This window comes from Pogoniulus pusillus, chromosome 33 (genome assembly GCF_015220805.1).
Source record: "Pogoniulus pusillus isolate bPogPus1 chromosome 33, bPogPus1.pri, whole genome shotgun sequence".
NCBI lineage: Eukaryota > Metazoa > Chordata > Aves > Piciformes > Lybiidae > Pogoniulus > Pogoniulus pusillus.
In genome coordinates, this window is record NC_087296.1 from 10890391 (window position 1) to 10908601 (window position 18211).

An 18211-nucleotide genomic window follows, 5' to 3' on the forward strand; every position below is an offset into this window, starting at 1 on the left:
CCTCGGACACAAAGTTTATGAAATTGAAACCAGCGTTTGCTTTTCAACGTCTTTGGCCCTCTCCCGTACTTCTCTCCCTAGGGAAAGGCGCAGGAGAGCGGCTGGGCCGGGGCAGGCAAGGAGGGAAGGAAGGAGAGGGAGAGAAGAAGGTACGCAGGCATGCCGGCAGGCAGCGACTGTTTACAGCTGAATGAGGGGCGAGGCCAAGGAACGCGGCGGCAGAGCGGGGCGGAGGCAGGCGGCGGGCAGGGGCGGGGCGGCCGCCGCAGGCCGGGGGCGGTGCGGGGCGGGCCGGGGCGGCTGCGAGGCGCGGCCGGGCGCGCTGCCCCCGCGGCACCAGGGGCGGCTGCCCGTGTCCTGCCCGGCATGGGGGTCGGGCTCCGGCCAAGCCCCCGGGGGCGCTGCTGACCTGAGCGGCACCCGCCGCTCCCGCAGCTCCGCGGGCAGGAGGAGAGGCGGCGGTCGTTGCCCGCGGGCGGGCGGCGCGGGGCTCGGCGCGGCGGACCGCGGGGCTCGGGACCCGGAAGCAGAAGCGGGGCCGAGAGGCAGCTGGATGGGAAGGAGCGGCGGCGGGCGGCGATGGGGGAGCAGCAGAGCTCGCTGAACGGCCCGCGGACGGTCGCCACTGCCGCGCCGCCGAGCCCGGCCGGGGGTCCGCGGGAGCCCGGCCCAGACGAGCCGCCTCCGCTGAGAGAGGGAGCTCCGGGCGGCGGGCCGGCCGGGCCGGGGCGAAGCGAGGGGGAGCCGCCGCCTGCCACCAGTCCTGAGCGACGAGGGGTCGAAGAGGAGGAGGAGGAAGAGGAGACGGCGGGCGGGCCGGAGCAGCCCCCGGTCGCGGAGGAACCAGCGGCCCTGGCGGAGGAGGGGCCGGGGCCGGAGGGAGGCAGCGGCCGCCGCCGCCCCCCCCGGCGGCACGTGTACTGCACCGTCTATTGCGTGGAGAACGACCGGCCGGCCGAGGCCCCCACCTCCCCCAGCGGCGGCGGCCCAGCACCGGGGCAGCCTTCGGCGCGGCGCGGGGTGCCGGCGGGCGGCGATCCGCTATCGGCGGGCGGCAGCATCGAGGTGGTGGACTTGTACCTCCTGCCCGAGCCCTTCTCCGGGCTGATCGCGGGGGAGTTCGGGCCGCTGCTGGTGCTGAGCTGCCGTGTGTGCCTGGAGGAGAAGCCCATCAAGCCCCTGTCCTGCTGCAAGAAGGCAGTGTGTGAGGAGTGCCTCAAGCGGTACCTCAGCTCCCAGGTAGGTCCCGGCGAGCGCTGCGGAGGGGGCGCACTGCTATGCGGGACAGCCGTAAGAGGATAGGCTGAAAAACCTGGGGGTGTTAGCCTGGAGAAGGGCAGGCTGAAGGGGTTCTCGATACCTAAAGGGCCAGTGTCGGGAGGGTGAAGCCAGGCTCTTGGCAGTGCTGTCCAGTGGCGGGACAAGGGGCTTTGGGCACAAGGCGGAACGCAGGAGGTTCTACGGAAACATTCGGGAAAAAACCATTTCCCTGTGACGGAGACAGAGCCCTAGAGCGGGCTGCACAGGGCGGTTGTGGAGCCTCGTTCTCTGGAGGCGTTCTAAACCCGCCTGGACGTGCTCCTGTGTGATGGACTCCGGGGGATCCTGCTCTAGCAGGGGGTTGCAGTCGGTGTTCCGGGGCCCCTTCCAGCCCCTGCCGTGCCGTGGCTCAGAGAAGCGGGGCCGAGCCTGGAGCGTCGCTGCGGGCCCGGCCTCGCGGGCTGCGCGCCTCGGCGGCCGAGCTCCGGCGGCGCCAAGTCAGGTGCGGACCCTTCCCGTCCCGTCCGGAACGCGGCTGGCAGCCGCCTGCGTCCTAGCTGATTTAATGACCGTTTGCTCCCCAAGTGCGTGTTTACTTGTTACACTGCAATGTTTTCGGCTCTTATCTTTGTAAAGGATCTCTTAGAATTCACCATCTCTTACTGTAAAGTGACTGGCACCGGTTTCCTTTAAAGAGCAGACGGTGAGGAGAGGGTGGGAGCATTGCCAGCTGCTCCTGAGGTGACTGCACTTGGCCACAACAACCCCATGCAGAGATACAGGCTGGGGTCGGAGTGGCTGGAGAGCAGCCAGACAGAGAGGGATCTGGGGGTGCTGATTGATACCCACCTGAACATGAGCCAGCAGTGTGCCCAGGTGGCCAAGAGAGCCAGTGGCATCCTGGCCTGCATCAGCAATGGTGTGGCCAGCAGGAGCAGGGAGGTCATTCTGCCCCTGTACTCTGCATTGGTTAGACCACACCTTGAGTGCTGTGTTCAGTTCTGGGCCCCCCAGTTTAGAAAGGACATTGAGATGCTTGAGCGTGTCCAGAGAAGGGCAACGAGGCTGGGGAGAGGCCTTGAGCACAGCCCTACGAGGAGAGGCTGAGGGAGCTGGGATTGGTTAGCCTGGAGAAGAGGAGGCTCAGGGGAGACCTTATTGCTGTCTGCAACTACCTGAGGGGTGATTGTGGCCAGGAGGAGGTTGCTCTCTTCTCTCAGGTGGCCAGCACCAGAACAAGAGGACACAGCCTCAGGCTGCACCAGGGGAGATTTAGGCTTGAGGTGAGGAGAAAGTTCTTCCCTGAGAGAGTCACTGGACACTGGAATGGGCTGCCCGGGGAGGTGGTGGAGTCGCCGTCCCTGGAGCTGTTCAAGGCAGGACTGGACGTGGCACTTGGTGCCATGGTCTGGCCTTGAGCTCTGTGGTAAAGGGTTGGACTTGATGATCTGTGAGGTCTCTTCCAATCCTAATAATAATACTACTGTGTGTGACTCCTGGAGTCAGGATGCTTGCTCACAGCCTCTCGCAGCACTTGGTGCTGATGCTGCCATGTCTGGGGGTGGGCGTTAGGTGTGCCGCAGGTGGGGACATTCAGTATGAGAATACATCAAGTTTGGTACTGTGTCAGCTGTGTAAGATTAAATTAGCGTGTGGACCGGGGTGTCTGTGTGTTTGTAAGGAATCATAGTTAAAAACAGTCAACAAACTTATTTTTGGGGAAAAAAACCCCTTAAACACAACACCTTACCCATCCTGGCTAGCAAGCTGCTCACCCTGAGTAAACCAGCTACTCGTGTATAGGCTGCTTTTATCTGTTTGCTGGTCAGAGCTGCTGTTGCAAACCAAAATTGACAGCTTGAAAGGAAAGCTCAGCCTTACTTGGTGTTTTTTAGTAGCTCGTTTAGCATCACGAAACTCTTGTGTGTTGTTTCTGCTGCTGGTGCAGGCATGCCCTAAACCCAGAGAGCAATGAGAGAAATATGGGTTATGTGGGGAAAATAAAGCCAAATAAACCTTTGGTTTAGCACTTTCCTGGTTTTGTTCAGCAGAAACTTTTGGGATGTGTTTGATGGAGACGTGATGGTAGAATTAATTCTTATACCTGCTGGGGCTGGGAGCCATGCTTAGGCTGTCTCTGACCTGTGTGGGATGGATGGCTACAGCTACCCACACATACTATAAATAGTCATTGGCCTTTTTCTGAGCAGGGAACATTTCAGTGCTTGGAAATTGCTGGCTCCTCTCTGGTAACCTAGGTAGCATTTACTAGCTGGTAGCATTTGTTCTGGCTAATAGTAAACTCATTAGTGGTTTTATGCACCGCCTTTAAGTTTAGGTAACAGAGAAAGGCTCAGTGTGGGAACTGATGGATGTGGGAGAAGCAGAGCTGTGCTGTGTATGTTCCTGTAATGCTGAAACACAGGAACACTTAATAAGCCTTCTAGAGACTTTGTGCCCAGGGCCCAGAATGGTTTGGTGAAATGAAAACTCTCAAGAAGTTTCTAGAGTGTGTTGCCAGTGCACATTTTTGTCACCTTCATGACTGAGAGTGAGATGAGAATATTGCTTAGAAGCTGCAAATGGCAAAGTGGTGTGATGTCATAGAATCATAGAATCAACCAGGTTGGAAGAGACCTCCAAGATCATCCACTCTAACCTAGCACCCAGTCCAGTCAACCAGACCGTGGCACTAAGTGTCCTATCCAGGCTTTTCTTGAACACCTCCAGGGTTGGCGACTCCACCTCCCTGGGCAGCCCATTCCAATGCCAATCACTCTCTCTGCCAACAACTTCCTCCTAACATCCAGCATAGACCTCCCCTGGCACAGCCTGAGACTGTGTCCCCTTGTTCTGTTGCTGGGTGCCTGGCAGCAGAGCCCAACCCCACCTGGCTACAGCCTCCCTTCAGGTAGTTGCAGACAGCAATGAGGTCTGCCCTGAGCCTCCTCTTCTGCAGGCTGCACACCCCCAGCTCCCTCAGCCTCTCCTCACAGGGCTGTGCTCCAGGCCTCTCACCAGCTTCATTGTCCTTCTCTGGACACCTTCCAGCACCTCAACATCTCTCTTGAATTGAGGACCCCAGAACTGGAAATTTAATCTGAAAAATGAAAAAATAGAGCAAATTTTCAAACAAAGTCTGCACTGAAGTTTCTATCATGTGGATTTCTCAGGTACTAAGTGGTTTTTATTGAGAGGTAAAAGAATGTTTTAAACTGGCTAGATAATATGAAGATTCTGTTGACATGGTTTATGCCTCTGTGTGTGTATACTTTTCCTTCAAGGAATGTCAAAGTAAATCTTGGCTTGGCTGTCAAAGACTTTGGTCAAACGACTTTGAAGCATACAAAATTTATTTCACTGGAATGCAGCTGATCTAAAATAAGAGCATTTTAAGGTCTTTATTAGTAAAAAGAATCAGCTTTTTTGACATTCTGTGGCTGTACCATTTTATGTCAGGCTGCTCTTCTCTAGATTCTGCAGATGCCTGCATCTAACAGTCATCTAGTGGAAGTTATAGGATCCAGTAACTAAAGCCATTCCAAGGAACTAGTTTAGGCTGGACTCTTGGAGGATGATCCAGCATCTTGGTGGTTGAAACAGGTGGCTGGCCTTGGAACCAGGTATATGCTTCATGAAGTGGGCTTAGCACTGGCTGGCTGTTGGATGTGTATGCAGGGATGCTCTCTTCAAGGAAGCCACTACTGTTGTTGGGTACTCTGCAAAGCTTATTCCAGCAGGTATTAAAAGGTGTGCTTGGCAGACAGCCATATGGGTACTTAATCCTGTACGTAAAAGATGGGGCAGGGATGCTGTGATGGTTTGGGAGTTGCCCACCCCCTCACCTCTTATGAAATCACCCAGACTAGACTCATCCATCTGGAAGTTCAGGAATGAAGCTTTATATTCACAGATTAGCACAATATACAAGCAGATATTTACAATATACCACCAATCTATACAGCTATATACAGAAATATACAAGTTAAAGGTAGTACAGAATCACAACAGCCCTCCCAGAAGTCAGAGTCCCCAGGAGTGACCTCCAACCACCCTTCCACCTTCTTTCCACCTCTCTGCCTTATCCCAGACTTTGCCTTGCATGCAAGGTGAGTTTGGAGGATCAGCAAGGGGGAGTAGAAGCAGAAGGATTAGTTACACAAAAGCAGCTCAGGGAGAAGGCACAGGCTGTGACAGACACACACACACTGCCTTATCTATGTTTGTGTTCTTGTTTTTAGAGCTCTCAGCAAGCCTATGAGTGAAGTAGACATCACCACTGTTTCCTTTTCACAGAGTATAACCTATTTTTCCTCAGTAAAATATTCCAGTTGGCCTCAAACTAGCACAGATGCAGAGGAAGGAATGTCTGCAGCAGGAATACTGCTCTTGAGAAGGCAGATTGGCAGAACACTTCTGTGAGCATATTGTTACAGATGCTGTTAGGACCAGGTGGAATTTTAGCTGCTTGATAAACTTACTTAGGGAGAAAGGAAATAAAATACCGTCAAGTACAGCCCAATATGTTCTTCCCATCTCTTCCCTTTCTGAAAAGAACAAGAAAGTGATGTATCTTTGCTTTGTTCTGTGGAAGGACTCTGTGACTCATCCTGAGGAGAAAGAAAAGGCTCCTCCATGTCAGTTACATTAGAGGCCTTTCTGGGAAGGATAAGTGAAAAGTCAGTACAGGATGGAAATAAAGTTACCTTTCATCTTTGAGGCTTAGCACTTCATGTAGCAAAGATAAAAAGAAAATTTACCAAAGGTTCAAAAGGAGTAAATATTGCAAAGCTGTTTCTGTTTGAAAGTGTTAACAGATTTTCAGTTTGAGTACAGTCAGGTTGATTTAGGGGCAGACCTGAAATGGAAAGCAAGAAGAAAGAATTGAAAACCTTAGGCAGCAGTGGATTGTTTAGATCTGGTTTCCTTGGCAGAGAAGTAGCAGTCTGTGCCCTTTGAGAGGACACTGACTGACTTAAGAGTCTTTGAAGAAGTGGTCTCACATGCTGAAAATGTGGAGTATGTTTGCAGAAGTATAACACTTGATTCATGTTGCCTTTAGTGTCTGTGCATGTCTTCCCATGCAAGAGAGTTGGATTCTTGATGATGGTTTCATCATGCTTAATGAAGTAGCCAACTTAAATCCCAGTTAATGCCCTCTATGCAAACATGTAACAGCATCAAAACTTCTGCCTCAAAGCCCTTTATAGATCAGAAAGCCAGCTGAAGTTTTAGGTATTGTGGAAAAGATGATTATCCAAATGAAAATACATCAGCTGCAGCAGAGTTCACTCCTAGGGTTAGTGGCAGACTGAAAAATGAGGGTAATTGATTTAGGAATGTTGCATCTGAAGGGCTTTAGAGATCAAATCTAGTCGTTTTTATCAGCAGCACCTTGCTGCATAATCCCTTTCAAAGATTTAATGGCTGGAGCAGAAGCTTAGCAGGCAAGCCTGGAGCACCCAGGCCCATCTGGAGCCTGACTTTTGGTAAATTGCCTGCCTTTACCTCTGCTTCAGTTCAGCTGTTCTTTGTCCCAGCCTAATTCTCATAGACACCTGAGGGCTTCTCAGGATCTGATTAGACTTTATCTACCATTCACGAAAAGATTCTATGAGTTTATTGGACCCAGAGAAGTTGAGGAAGGGTAGAGGGTTAGCCTGAAAGATGTTGTCTCTCTTGCACCTCAGGACCTGGTGTGGGTCTCTCAGAGCCTGTGTCAGGTCCCAACAAGCTAGTCTTTAGGCATCAGTGTAGCCCAAAGCTGGTCCTTGTCGATATGCTTAATCATGAACATAAAACTTGAGGCTGAGGAGAGTGACTATCTGAAATATCAATGCTCTTCTAGGACCATGGTGCTTATAGAGGCAATCTCCATGGGCTCTTCAGTATGTGCCAAGTGAGGTCTGGGTCAGAAAGATGGAAGAACCATTTCCTCTTTGTCTGGGAGCTGTGGGTTTCTACACTTGTGCGTCCTGCATGCAAACTAGGGATCATTGGTGGGGGGGGGGGGAGGCAGAAAAAGGGCACTCTTATCTTGCAGATGCAGTATTACATTGACATCTTAGAATCATAGAATTAACCAGGTTGGAAGAGACCTCCAAGCTCATCCAGGCCAAGCTAGCACCCAGCCCTAGCCAATCAACGAGACCATGGCACTAAGTGCCCTATCCAGGCTTTTCTTGAACACCTCCAGGGATGGCAACTCCACTACTTCCCTGGGCAGCCCATTCCCATCTTCCTCTCCATTTACCATGGCACCAAACCTAGGTTATTCCAGAAACTCTGTGCACACATAGGTTTGCTAAATAAGTGATTCACTTAACCTTTCCAAACTGCTTGTATGTCTGAGTCAGAAGCAGCATTTATGCTTGGTTTTGCTTTTTGTCCACTTGTGTCCGGGCTGGGGGTTGTTTGGGCCTTTTCTTTAAAAGGAAACAAAGTTTAACTAGGTTTTTATATTAAACTTACCCCAGACCAGTAAAGAGGCAAACATTTACATGTGTGCTTCAGTCTCCCCACTCTGTAAACCTGACAAGTGCCATTCAGAGCAATCTCACCTTTCAATTGCTAGCAAGTATTGACTAGACCAAAATAACATTTGCTGTTTCCTACCATCTGTAAAGTACCATGTGTCATCTTATATGTATTTGAAGAGGTCTCATTATACCTGTTTCACTTTATAGGGAAAAGTGGCTGTCAAAAGTTTTATAGGTAATCTTGGTGATTTGCCTGCTTGCTTTTTCTACATGCAAATTAGGAAAGTTGATAATCCAGTTTTGATGCTGTGCTCGTTAGCAATGCTTTGTTTTGTAAACCTCGGCATTCTCTCAGAGCAGTCATAGTAAAGGACTTGGGCTGAGTCAGTTTAAACAGCATACTGTATCGTCTATCAGATGTTATGGTGCTTTAATTATAGGAGCTCTAATGAGATTAGTGGCTGTGAGTAAGTCAGAAGGGATTGTTGGGGGTGGGAAGGGGCCACATTCAACAGTGTTTTGTGCATGGTTGGCTTCGATGGGACTAAAATCCTGCTCTCCTCTCCTGAGCATGAAATGTGGAGATTGTCCTTGCCCTGAGACCTGTTCCCACTTTTCTTCTCTCAGTGACCTGCAGTCTTGGTCAGATTTTGACCCTTATACTTTCTGTGTGTGATCTCTTTCTAAAAGACAGCAGGAGGCTGTCACAGTCAGGATTTTTGAGGCAAATGTGATTGCAAAGCCATGTAGCAAAAGGGAGAATTTCAAAGCAGGCTGTTACCTAGAAGTAGCACCGGCTTGGAGCCAGAGGGACTTGACACCTGCGTGCCTCTTCAGGTGTCTGATGGTATCATATAAATGATACTCCTTCAAAGCTCTAGTCTGGTTGCTGATGAAAACCAGCCAGCATAAACACTGGCAGGCACCAAGTGCTGAATCATCTGATGGTTAATGAGCTGCTTGTGCCCTGAGTCAAACCAGAGCTCAGAAGGGCCACTGTCGTTCAGTTGCAGAGAAGCTCTGTGTCTGTTAGGGTTGCTAATCCAAAACCACACTCAGATGCATCCTAGTGATTTGCTAGGGTGGCTGCAGACTGGCTACCAGCAGGTTATGGCCACTTGAGCAGTCACCCTCCAGCTGATGGGGCAAAACAACAGAAGTTTCCAAAGGAGGAAGAGATGTATAGGAGGAGAAGAGAATACATCACCTGCTAGATTACAGGCTTTCTAAATCAAACCACTGTAAGGTGGCCGTGCTTATGAGGAGGCAGACAGACCTGGTTGTTCAACTGAGAGCAGCCTGTAAGCTGCAGGAGCACCTAAAATGCTTCACTACCATTGAAAGTTTCCTGATGTGTATCTCATGAAGTACCAATGTTGAAATGCTGCTGCCCAAGGGTTGCTCTCACAGTTCAGGATAAGACCCAAGTACCTTGGAGATTGTAAAGCATCAAAGTTGCCTAGGCATGGAGCTGTTTTTTGGTCCCTCTTGAATGCCTGTTGATGGGCTCAGTTTGGGCCAATACTGGAGATGGTGTCACCTCTTGATGAGTTGCAGGAAGGGGTTTTGCTGATGGAGGAAGGCTTGAATGTCTGGGCTAAGGATAAATGGTGCCATGAGTTGTTTGATGCTGGTAGCAAGAGATTGGGGTAAATGGCAAGTCCTACAGTAGTGCTGTGAAATTCTAAGTGCTGATAGTAAAACTTGAAAGACTTCCTGTGAGTGTGAAAGTGCAGTGGGAGCTGGAGGGAAACTGGTTTTAGCTTGGGTTGAAATCTTAATTTTGAAAATGCAGAGTTTCTGTGAAGCAGAAGCTCTGTGTCAGCTGCCTCCCATAAAGTGTTGCACCCTGCTGGTCTGTTGGTGATGTCTGCATTGGCAGCATAGGCCAGTTGAGCCATGGGGAGATTGTCTGCCATGTGCCTGCCTTACCAGTGCAATCACCAGCCATTCCCAGGAGCTACCAGGATAAGTAGATAGTAGGGTGACAATGAGCCAGCAGTGTGCCCAGGTGGGCAAGAGAGCCAATGGCATCCTGGCCTGCATCAGGAGCAGTGTGGCCAGCAGGGCAAGGGAGGTCATTCTGCCCCAGTGCTCAGCACTGCTCAGGCCACACCTTGAGTACTGTGTTTAGTTCTGGCTCCTCAATTCAGGAGAGATGTTGAGGTGCTGGAAGGTGTCCAGAGAAGGGCAGCAAGGCTGGGGAGGGGCCTGGAGCACAAACCCTATGAGGAGAGGCTGAGGGAGCTGGGGGTGTGCAGCCTGCAGAAGAGGAGGTTCAGAGCAAAGCTCATTGCTGTATCCAGGTGGGGTTGGTCTCTTCTGCCAGGCAAGCAGCAACAGAACAAGGGGACAGAGTCTCAAGCTGTGCCAGGGGAGGTCTAGGCTGGGTGTTAGGAAGAAGTTGTTGCCAGAGAGAGTGATTGGCATTGGAATGGGCTGCCCAGGGAGGTGGTGGAGTCGCCATCCCTGGAGGTGTTGAAGCCAAGCCTGGATGAGGCACTTAGTGCCATGGTCTGGTCTAGGGCTGGGTGCTAGGTTGGACTGGCTGAGCTTGGAGGTCCCTTCCAACCTGGTTGATTCTAAGATTCTATTCTAAGTAGGGACTCGGTCCAGGACCTTTAAAGTGAGATGAGTGAAAAACTAAACTGTTGGGTTTTAATTGCCAAAACAAAGAGAAATGAAGGAGTTAAATGGGGGCTGGACAGGCCTTCAGCTCACCTCTGCCCCACTCCTCTATTTCTCCACCCAGAACACTGTTCTTCCAACTGCTCTGGGGCCTCTTGGCCTTTCATTCCTCTCTTCTTACACAAATATCTTGCTTCCTGCTGTCTAAACCAGCCAGGCTTGAGGAAAGACCATATCTTGCAGGGCCAGAATGTAAGGACATTGTCAGAATGATTAAGAGTTGTAAGGGATGTCATTTCTTCAAAGGAATGTAAAGCAGTGAGGGTGGACATCACCTACCTGCCCTGTTACACTGGTTTATCTGTCTTGTAGTATGCTTTTGCTGCTTGCATTTCTGTTCCTCTTGGGGTTTGTGTTTGTTGATTTGGTTTTTTTTAACACTTTCTCTATGAGTTATCTGTTTTTAAAAGAATCTTTGTCTGATTTTGGTAGCAAATCACCCATGACTTTTCCTGGTGGGGAAAACTGACAAATTTGGCTTGTGGTGAAGAGGCTGGTTTAAATTCTGAATCTGTTTTTAAGTACTTGAAAAATTTTAAGTAAGGCAAATGAGTTTTGTTTGGAAGTTAGCATGAGCACAAACCCAGCATTTCTGTTGAACAGCCAGTTCTTAAATGGATGTTTAGGTTTCTTTTTCTGCTATGGCACACATACATTTATTGTATAGGTAAATAAGACTTGTGAGGGCAGTTGCTTTAATCTAAGTGCGTGGCTGGAGAGCAGCCCTGAGGAGAGGGACTTGGGGATGCTTGTGGACGAGAAGCTCAGCAGGAGCCAGCAGTGTGCACTTGCAGCCCAGAAAGCCAAGCAGAGCCTGGGCTGCAGCAGGAGAAGTGTGGCCAGCAGGGCCAGGGAGGGGATTCTGCCCCTCTGCTCTGCTCTGCTCTGCTGAGACCCCACCTGGAGTACTGCATCCAGCTCTGGAGCCCCCATTCCAAGAGGGATGTGGAGATGCTGGAGTGTGTCCAGAGCAGGGCCAGGAGGATGCTGAGAGGGCTGCAGCAGCTCTGCTGTGAGCACAGACTGAAAGAGTTGGGGCTGTGCAGGCTGGAGCAGAGGAGGCTCCCAGGTGACCTTCTTGTGGCCTTTCAGTGTCTGAAGGGGGCTGAAAAAAAGCTGGGGAGGGACATTTCAGGCTCTCAGGTAGTGACAGAACTGGGGGGAATGGAGCAAAGCTGGAGATGGGTAGGTTCAGACTGGACGTGTGGAGTAAGTTGTTGAGCATGAGAGAGGTGAGAGGCTGGAATGGGTTGCCCAGGGAGATGGTTGAGGCCCCATGGCTGGAGGTGTTTAAGGCCAGGCTGGCTGAGGCTGTGTGCAGCCTGCTCTAGGGTAGGGTGTCCCTGCTCATGACAGAGGGGTTGGAACTAGATGATCCTTTGTGGTCCCTTCCAATCCTGACTGATTCTATGAAATAGGGAAAAATTAGGGTGAAAACCAAATTCAGGACTTCACTCACAGGGAAGAAAACCTTATGGGCTTCAGTGCAGAAGGTCAGAAGTTTAAGAGTAGTATAAACTAGATATGGAACTGACCCTGAAATGCTAGAGAGTCTACATGAACCATAGTAGTTACCTCAGTGCATCAGTTTAAGATTGGTGTGTATTTTCATTGGCAAGCCTATTAGGATGTACAATTGCTTCTGTTTATTTCTGTGATGGTTTGGGTGTTCCCCACCCCCCCACACACTTTAGAAATCACCCAGACTAGATTCAGCCAGCTCTGGGAATATAAATGAAGCTATTTATTTACAGCTGGCACAATATACAAGCAGATATTTACAGTATATACAGTTATAGACAGAAATAGACAAGGTAAAAGCTAATACAGAAAACACAACAGCCCTCCCAGAAACCTGAGTCCCCAGGAGGGGCTCTCAACCACCCCTGCACCTTCCCTCTACCCCTCTCAACCTTACCCCAGTCCCAAGGAAGAATGGAGGTTCGGCCAGGGGATTAGGAAGCAAAGTGAATTAGTCCAAACTAGAGGGTGAGGTTAGAGAGTAAGATGCAGCTCATCTCAGAGTGGTTATCTATGTTTTGCTTTTCTTGTTCCTATACCTCTCAGCAAGCCTATGAGTGAAGTAGACTTCACCATTGTTTCCCTTTCACAGCCTGGAATCTAGTTCTTCTCACCAAAACATTCTAGCCTGCTTCAGACTAGCACAATTTCCTTCTGAGAGAGGCTGTGCAGTTCCTCCATTACAATTTCATGAGCAGATAAATTTCTAGAGCAGTCTCACTTTCTTTTCCATGTGAGCTTGCTGAGATGTCTTTTCTATAAGGAATATCAGATTGAAGCAATAATAAGTCCTTCTCCTCTTCTGTGGACTTCTTTTCCCCTAGTACTGTTTTCATTAAGTACAGTCCAGATGGTGTTGGATATTTTAGTGGAGCAGGAGCAGCTTTCTCAAGCCCACTCATGCTGATGCCATTGTACTGTTTTCTAGCACTCATAGCAAATGGAGGTTCCTCTCTAGCTTGAATGTTTTGCTCCCTGATCTTTAGCAGTGGTGGTTTATCAACTCGGGGGGGTGTAGGATGGGGATCTGAATGACTCTGCCTCTAGTTTCTAGGAAAGGGAAGTCCTATCCAAACTGTTTCAGTAGTGATGTGGCTCTGTGGGGGTTGCTCACACAATACAAGGAAGGAAGAAGAGCGAGAAGATGATTGCCAGGGTGGGAAGTGCTTGATGATGTTGTAAGAATCAGTTTACCCCAGAAGGTGGGCTTGCTCATGATAAGCTTTAAAGAAAGAAAAGGAAGTTCTGAATACTGGTGGCCCTTCCATAAAGTAGATCTTTGGCCTCTCTTTAAACTTACAGGTTAATAACTGCTCTGCCAGTCTGGTAAATGATGGCCAGAAAATGAAATGGAGCTAGCTCTGTTTCTGACTTCCTAGTGGATGGGGGCAGACAAGCAGTCTAACCTCAAAAGAAGATAGAGGGGGAAAAAAGTAATAGATTTTAGACACAGTTTAAAATACAAAACTTCCAGCAAAATAAGGGGTCTTACTGGGCTGCTGGAGGACTCTTACAGGATTTCAGCAGCAGAGAGAGGTGGAGTAGGTAGGTGCAGCATGTCATCTGTGACTCCGTACTGTGAGAGGTGCCCCTTTCCTGACCAAGCAGAAAGCAGAGCTGTGCTCTTGGCACTCCTACTGCTGCTGCTGCTGGGGAGCAGAGAAATGAGGGGGGAAGAGCTTCTTAATGCTATCCTAATTTCACTTGCTGAATTGAGTGTGCTTTGGAGTGAGGACACCTAGCACTTTTCATGGAATCATAGAATCAATCAGATTGGAAGAGATCTCCAAGATCAGCCAGTCCAACCTAGCACCCAGCCCTGTCCAATCAACCAGACCATGGCACTAAGTGCCTCATCCAGGCTTTGCTTCAACACCTCCAGGGATGGTGACTCCACCACCTCCCTGGGCAGCCCATTCCAATGCCAATCACTCTCTCTGCCAACAACTTCCTCCTGACATCCAGCCTAGACCTCCCCTGGCACAACTTGAGACTGTGTCCCCTTGTTCTGTTGCTGCTTGCCTGGCAGAAGAGACCAACCCCGGCAGTGCTGGACATACTTTGTCTGCTCAGGAATGCTCCTGTAGAGGCCTTATGGAAACAAGCATGTGAACTTCTAGGTGCTTTTGCAAGTGCATGTGCACCTCAGTTGTGCAATAGCTTAGAAACTGCTTAGTTAACTTCATGGACTTAGCATGCACCTTAAAAAGGGGAAAGAATGTGCAATGTAAAAGCTTTTGGAATGAACAGATCCACAAAAGGGGAAGCACATCCCACTGTATTTAGATGCTAAGTGTTAGATGTCAGCTACAAAATGTAGTTGTTAATACATCAGGTAGAACTTTGGTGGTGGTCATTTACTTTATTGTGGTGAACTAGTCCTACTCAGATTAAGGCACTGGAGTTCTCTTTTGTGTTAGTTTGAAGCTAGCTAGAATGTTTTGGTGAGAAGAACTAGATCATAGGCTGTGAAAGGAAAACAATGGTGATGTCTACTCCCCTCAGAGTCTTGCTGAAGAAGAAAGGAAAACATTAGATAACACTCTAGTCATTTGCTCACGTTCTGCCTTGGGCTTCTGACTGAGCTGCATCTCCCTAACCTCACCTTCCACTCACCTTTGCTTCTTAACCTCTTGGCTGAACCTCTATTCTTCCCTAGGACTGGGGTAAGGTTGAGAGGGGCAGGGGGAAGGTGCAGGGGTGGTTGAGAGCCCCTCCTGGGGACTCAGGTTTCTGGGAGGGCTGCTGTGTTTCCTGTATTACCTTTTACCTTGGATATTTTGTTATATTTCTGTATATACTGTAAATATCTGCTTGTATATTGTGCTAGCTGTAAATAAATAGCTTCATTTATATTCCCAGAGCCGACTGAGACTAGTCTGGGTGATTTCTAAAGTGTGGGGGGGCAGGCAACACCCAAACCATCACATCTTTACATGTTGATCACAGGATATTAGGGATTGGAAAAGACCCAAGGAGATCATCAAGTCCAACCCCCCATGCCTGAGCAGGACCACACAATCTAGCACAGATCACAGAGGAACACATCCAGACAGGCCTTGAAAGTCTCCTGAGAAGGAGACTTCACAGCTTCTCTGGGAGCCTGTCCCAGTGCTCTGGGACCCTTACAGGAAAGAAGTTCCCCCTCGTATTGAGGTGGAACTTCTTATGCTGCAACTTGCGCCCATTGCTCTTGGGGGTGTCTTCCAACCTGGTTGATTCTATGATTCTGTTTCATCTGAAGGCTCCATTTGTCACCTGTTATGTGAGAGTAACTCAGCAAATCCTGCCTGAAGTATACCAGAGAGTAATGCTTCATGAGAGCCTCGACCAAGCCAAGGCTGAGCCATTGCTTCTGGTGAATGAAGGGTCCAAAATGAATTTTAAATCTGTTTGTTTTTAACTTTTTGTCACAAGGAGACCAGGCGTTGTCTGAAGTTGAAGGCCTGCATTCATTGTGACTAGCAGTGTTGCTCACTCCAATCTGCAGCTTGTTCCCTACCATTTCTGCAGTGTCTGATCCACCAGCAGAATAAAACTCTCTGGTTTGCAAGTGACCTTTCGCAACTGTTTTTTCACTGGGTTTCTGAGTGTGTCTTACACAGCTCCTAATTCTCTCATGCAGGGTGCAGATGTTTATTCCACCACAAGGCAGTACTGAATGAGGGGTCTGTGGCTAAACTGTGCCAGCCTGTGAGAGCAGAACAAGTGGAAATGAGGAGTGAGGGAGGGGGCAGACCATACTCACAATGACAGCGCAGGGAGGTTTGCGTTGGAGCTCGATGAAATCAAACCTGCAGTTTGGTCCTTTTGCTGCATCATTTCCTGTTTCATAATGCAGACAGAAGTCATGGCTTGTCCTGTGCCCAGAGGTGTGTCAGCACCCACAACTCTTGGACAAGCATGGTGCTGCAGTCAGGAGTGTTTCTCTGAGCTGCTCACAGGACAGAGGTTCCCAGTCCAACCTAGGCTGGTGCCTTTTAGTCCCGTCTCTGGTGCCTGTGGTGACAGATGATGTGAGTGATGGACCCCCTCAAAAGGTGGATGCAGTTTGAGGATGTTGTGGAGAGAGGAAAGCAGTGTAGTGAGGTTTTGTTTGTAATTGTGGGTTTGAGAAACATGGCAGGAGCTAGGAAGGGCTGCAAGGGGAAAAGTGCTGTCATGCAGCATTCGACCTACTGGAGCTGATCCAGAGGAGGGTCACTAAGATGATCAGAGGGCTGGAGCACCTCTCCTATGAAGGCAGGCTGAAAGAATTGAGGCTCTTCAGTCTGAAGAAGGCTCTGGGGGAACCTTGTAGCTTCAGTATCTGAAGGGGACCTACAGGAAGGCTGAGGAGTGCCCATTTAGAAGGGCTTGTAGTAATAGGACAAGGGGCAGTGGTTTGAAACTGGAGCAGGGTAGGTTTAGTTTAGACATTAGGAGGAAGTTCTTCACAGGAAGAGTGAAGAAATACTGGGACAGGTTGCCCAGGGATGTGGGACCTGGAAATTCATTCATGGCCAGACTCGATGTAGCTCTGGGCAGCTTGATCTAGCTGGAGATGTCCCTGCTGATTGTAGGAGGATTGGACAAGATGATCTCTGAGGGTCCCTTCCAACCCATTACAATCTGTGAATATGCAGAACTATTCATTTTAACTTGAGAACTGGGAGGAGAATTGACAAAGGGGGGGTCAGTTAGACAGGCACTTCTTATGTGAGCCTTTTTGTCTAGAAGAGAGGGACCTAAAAATGTTCTTCCAGCTTCTGACTTTGGGAAGGGCACAGTATCTGAGCTCTTCTCAAAGCCAGCACCTTTGATGCTGTCACAAAGGACTTGCTATGTGGCACCATTGTGTGCTGAATTTGGATGGAAAGGGTGCCCATGCTTCTCAGTGTGCTCTGTTGAGAAACTCGAGTCCACTGAAGAAATGACAGAAGAGTTTTATTGTCTGATGTTGCTTCTTTTTTCCAAACCATTGTAAACAGCAAAGGGTTTTCTAATGCCCACTGTGTGCCTGCAGTCAGTGCGCTTCAAACTGTGCTTTGCCTGACGTGTTTTGGTCTCTAAGGGATCTGAAATCAAACATCACACAATGTTTTTAGGAGAAATGGCTTTTAAATTCCAGCCCTGTCTTTTTTAGAGACTGTTTTGAGTTAGACTGATCTGACTGAATCAGAGCAGTTTCCAAGTGGTTCCTTCCATCTGCTGATGGGGGAGAAGACTGCACTGCTGTTACTTGAGTTGACCTGAATCTTGAGGATGCCTTTGTGAAGTAAATCTCCAAGGGAATTCACACAGGCTGTGAGATAAAGAAACTGATGAGGAATCATAGAATCATAGAATCAACCAGGTTGGAAGAGACCTCCAAGATCATCCAGTCCAACCTAGCACCCAGCCCTATCCAGTCAACCAGACCATGGCACTAAGTGCCTCATCCAGTCTTTTCTTGAAGACCCCCAGGGACGGTGCCTCCACCACCTCCCTGGGCAGCCCATTCCAATGCCAATCACTCTCTCTGTGAAGAACTTTCTCCTAACATCCAGCCTATACCTCCCCTGGCACAACTTGAGACTGTGTCCTCTTGTTCTATTGCTGGTTGCCTGGGAGAAGAGGCCACCCCCCACCTGGCTACATTGCCCCTTCAGGTAGTTGTAGACAGCAATAAGATCACCCCTGAGGAGAAGAAAAATTGGCAAACCTCAGTGGTTGTTGGTTTAGTTTCCAAACTGTTCTTACATGAAAGCAATGAACAGAGCAGATGATTAAGATGTCAAAGAAAAACCTGTGCAACAGTTAAAAATGATCTCTGAAATTTGGTGGTTTAAGTGTGGAGTTTGTTTTGATTTCTTCCCACCTCCATTTTCTTCATGTGTGTGAAACTCCAGTTTCCAGTTGCAAATATGCTGTAAATGACTGGAAGATGGTAGCTGGTTGTTGTCCTTGTGTTTCTGTGAGGCTTTTTGCTTCAGCACTATGCATCACTTGGCAGGCTGCAGCAGCGTAGTTTTGGATCTGGTATCATTTTCAGAGGGTTTTTTTCCTTCCAGTTTTTGATGCCATCATCTTAGAGGTTTAATAGAAGAGTTTTAGCATCCTTAAAGTACTTAACTTGCTGCTGTGCAGTCTTTTGGTAGCTCAAGGTGGTTGCAGGTTGCCTTGTGGGGATTCTGGTGAAATTATAGAATGATTTAGGTTGGAAGGGACCTCAAAGCTCATCCAGTTTCAACCTCCTGCCATAGGCAGGGACACTTCCCACTAGAACAGGTCGCTCAAGGCCT

The 18211-nt window shown here is 49.2% G+C and overlaps 1 protein-coding gene across 6 annotated transcripts in view; it reads left to right on the forward strand.

Annotated features, from left to right (window-relative positions):
• Positions 1–326: 326 nt before the first annotated feature.
• Positions 327–18211, forward strand: part of TPD52L1 (TPD52 like 1) — a 153278-nt gene continuing 135393 nt past the window's right edge. For 2 of the 6 annotated variants that reach the window (XM_064170090.1, XM_064170092.1), the window contains exon 1: positions 335–1239. In XM_064170090.1, the coding sequence (XP_064026160.1) occupies positions 580–1239 (660 nt within the window). In that variant the 5' untranslated portion in view covers positions 335–579. Of the gene's footprint in view, positions 1240–18211 lie in introns of all 6 variants that reach the window. The other 4 variants (XM_064170095.1, XM_064170094.1, XM_064170093.1 and 1 more) reach the window with 4 other exon arrangements.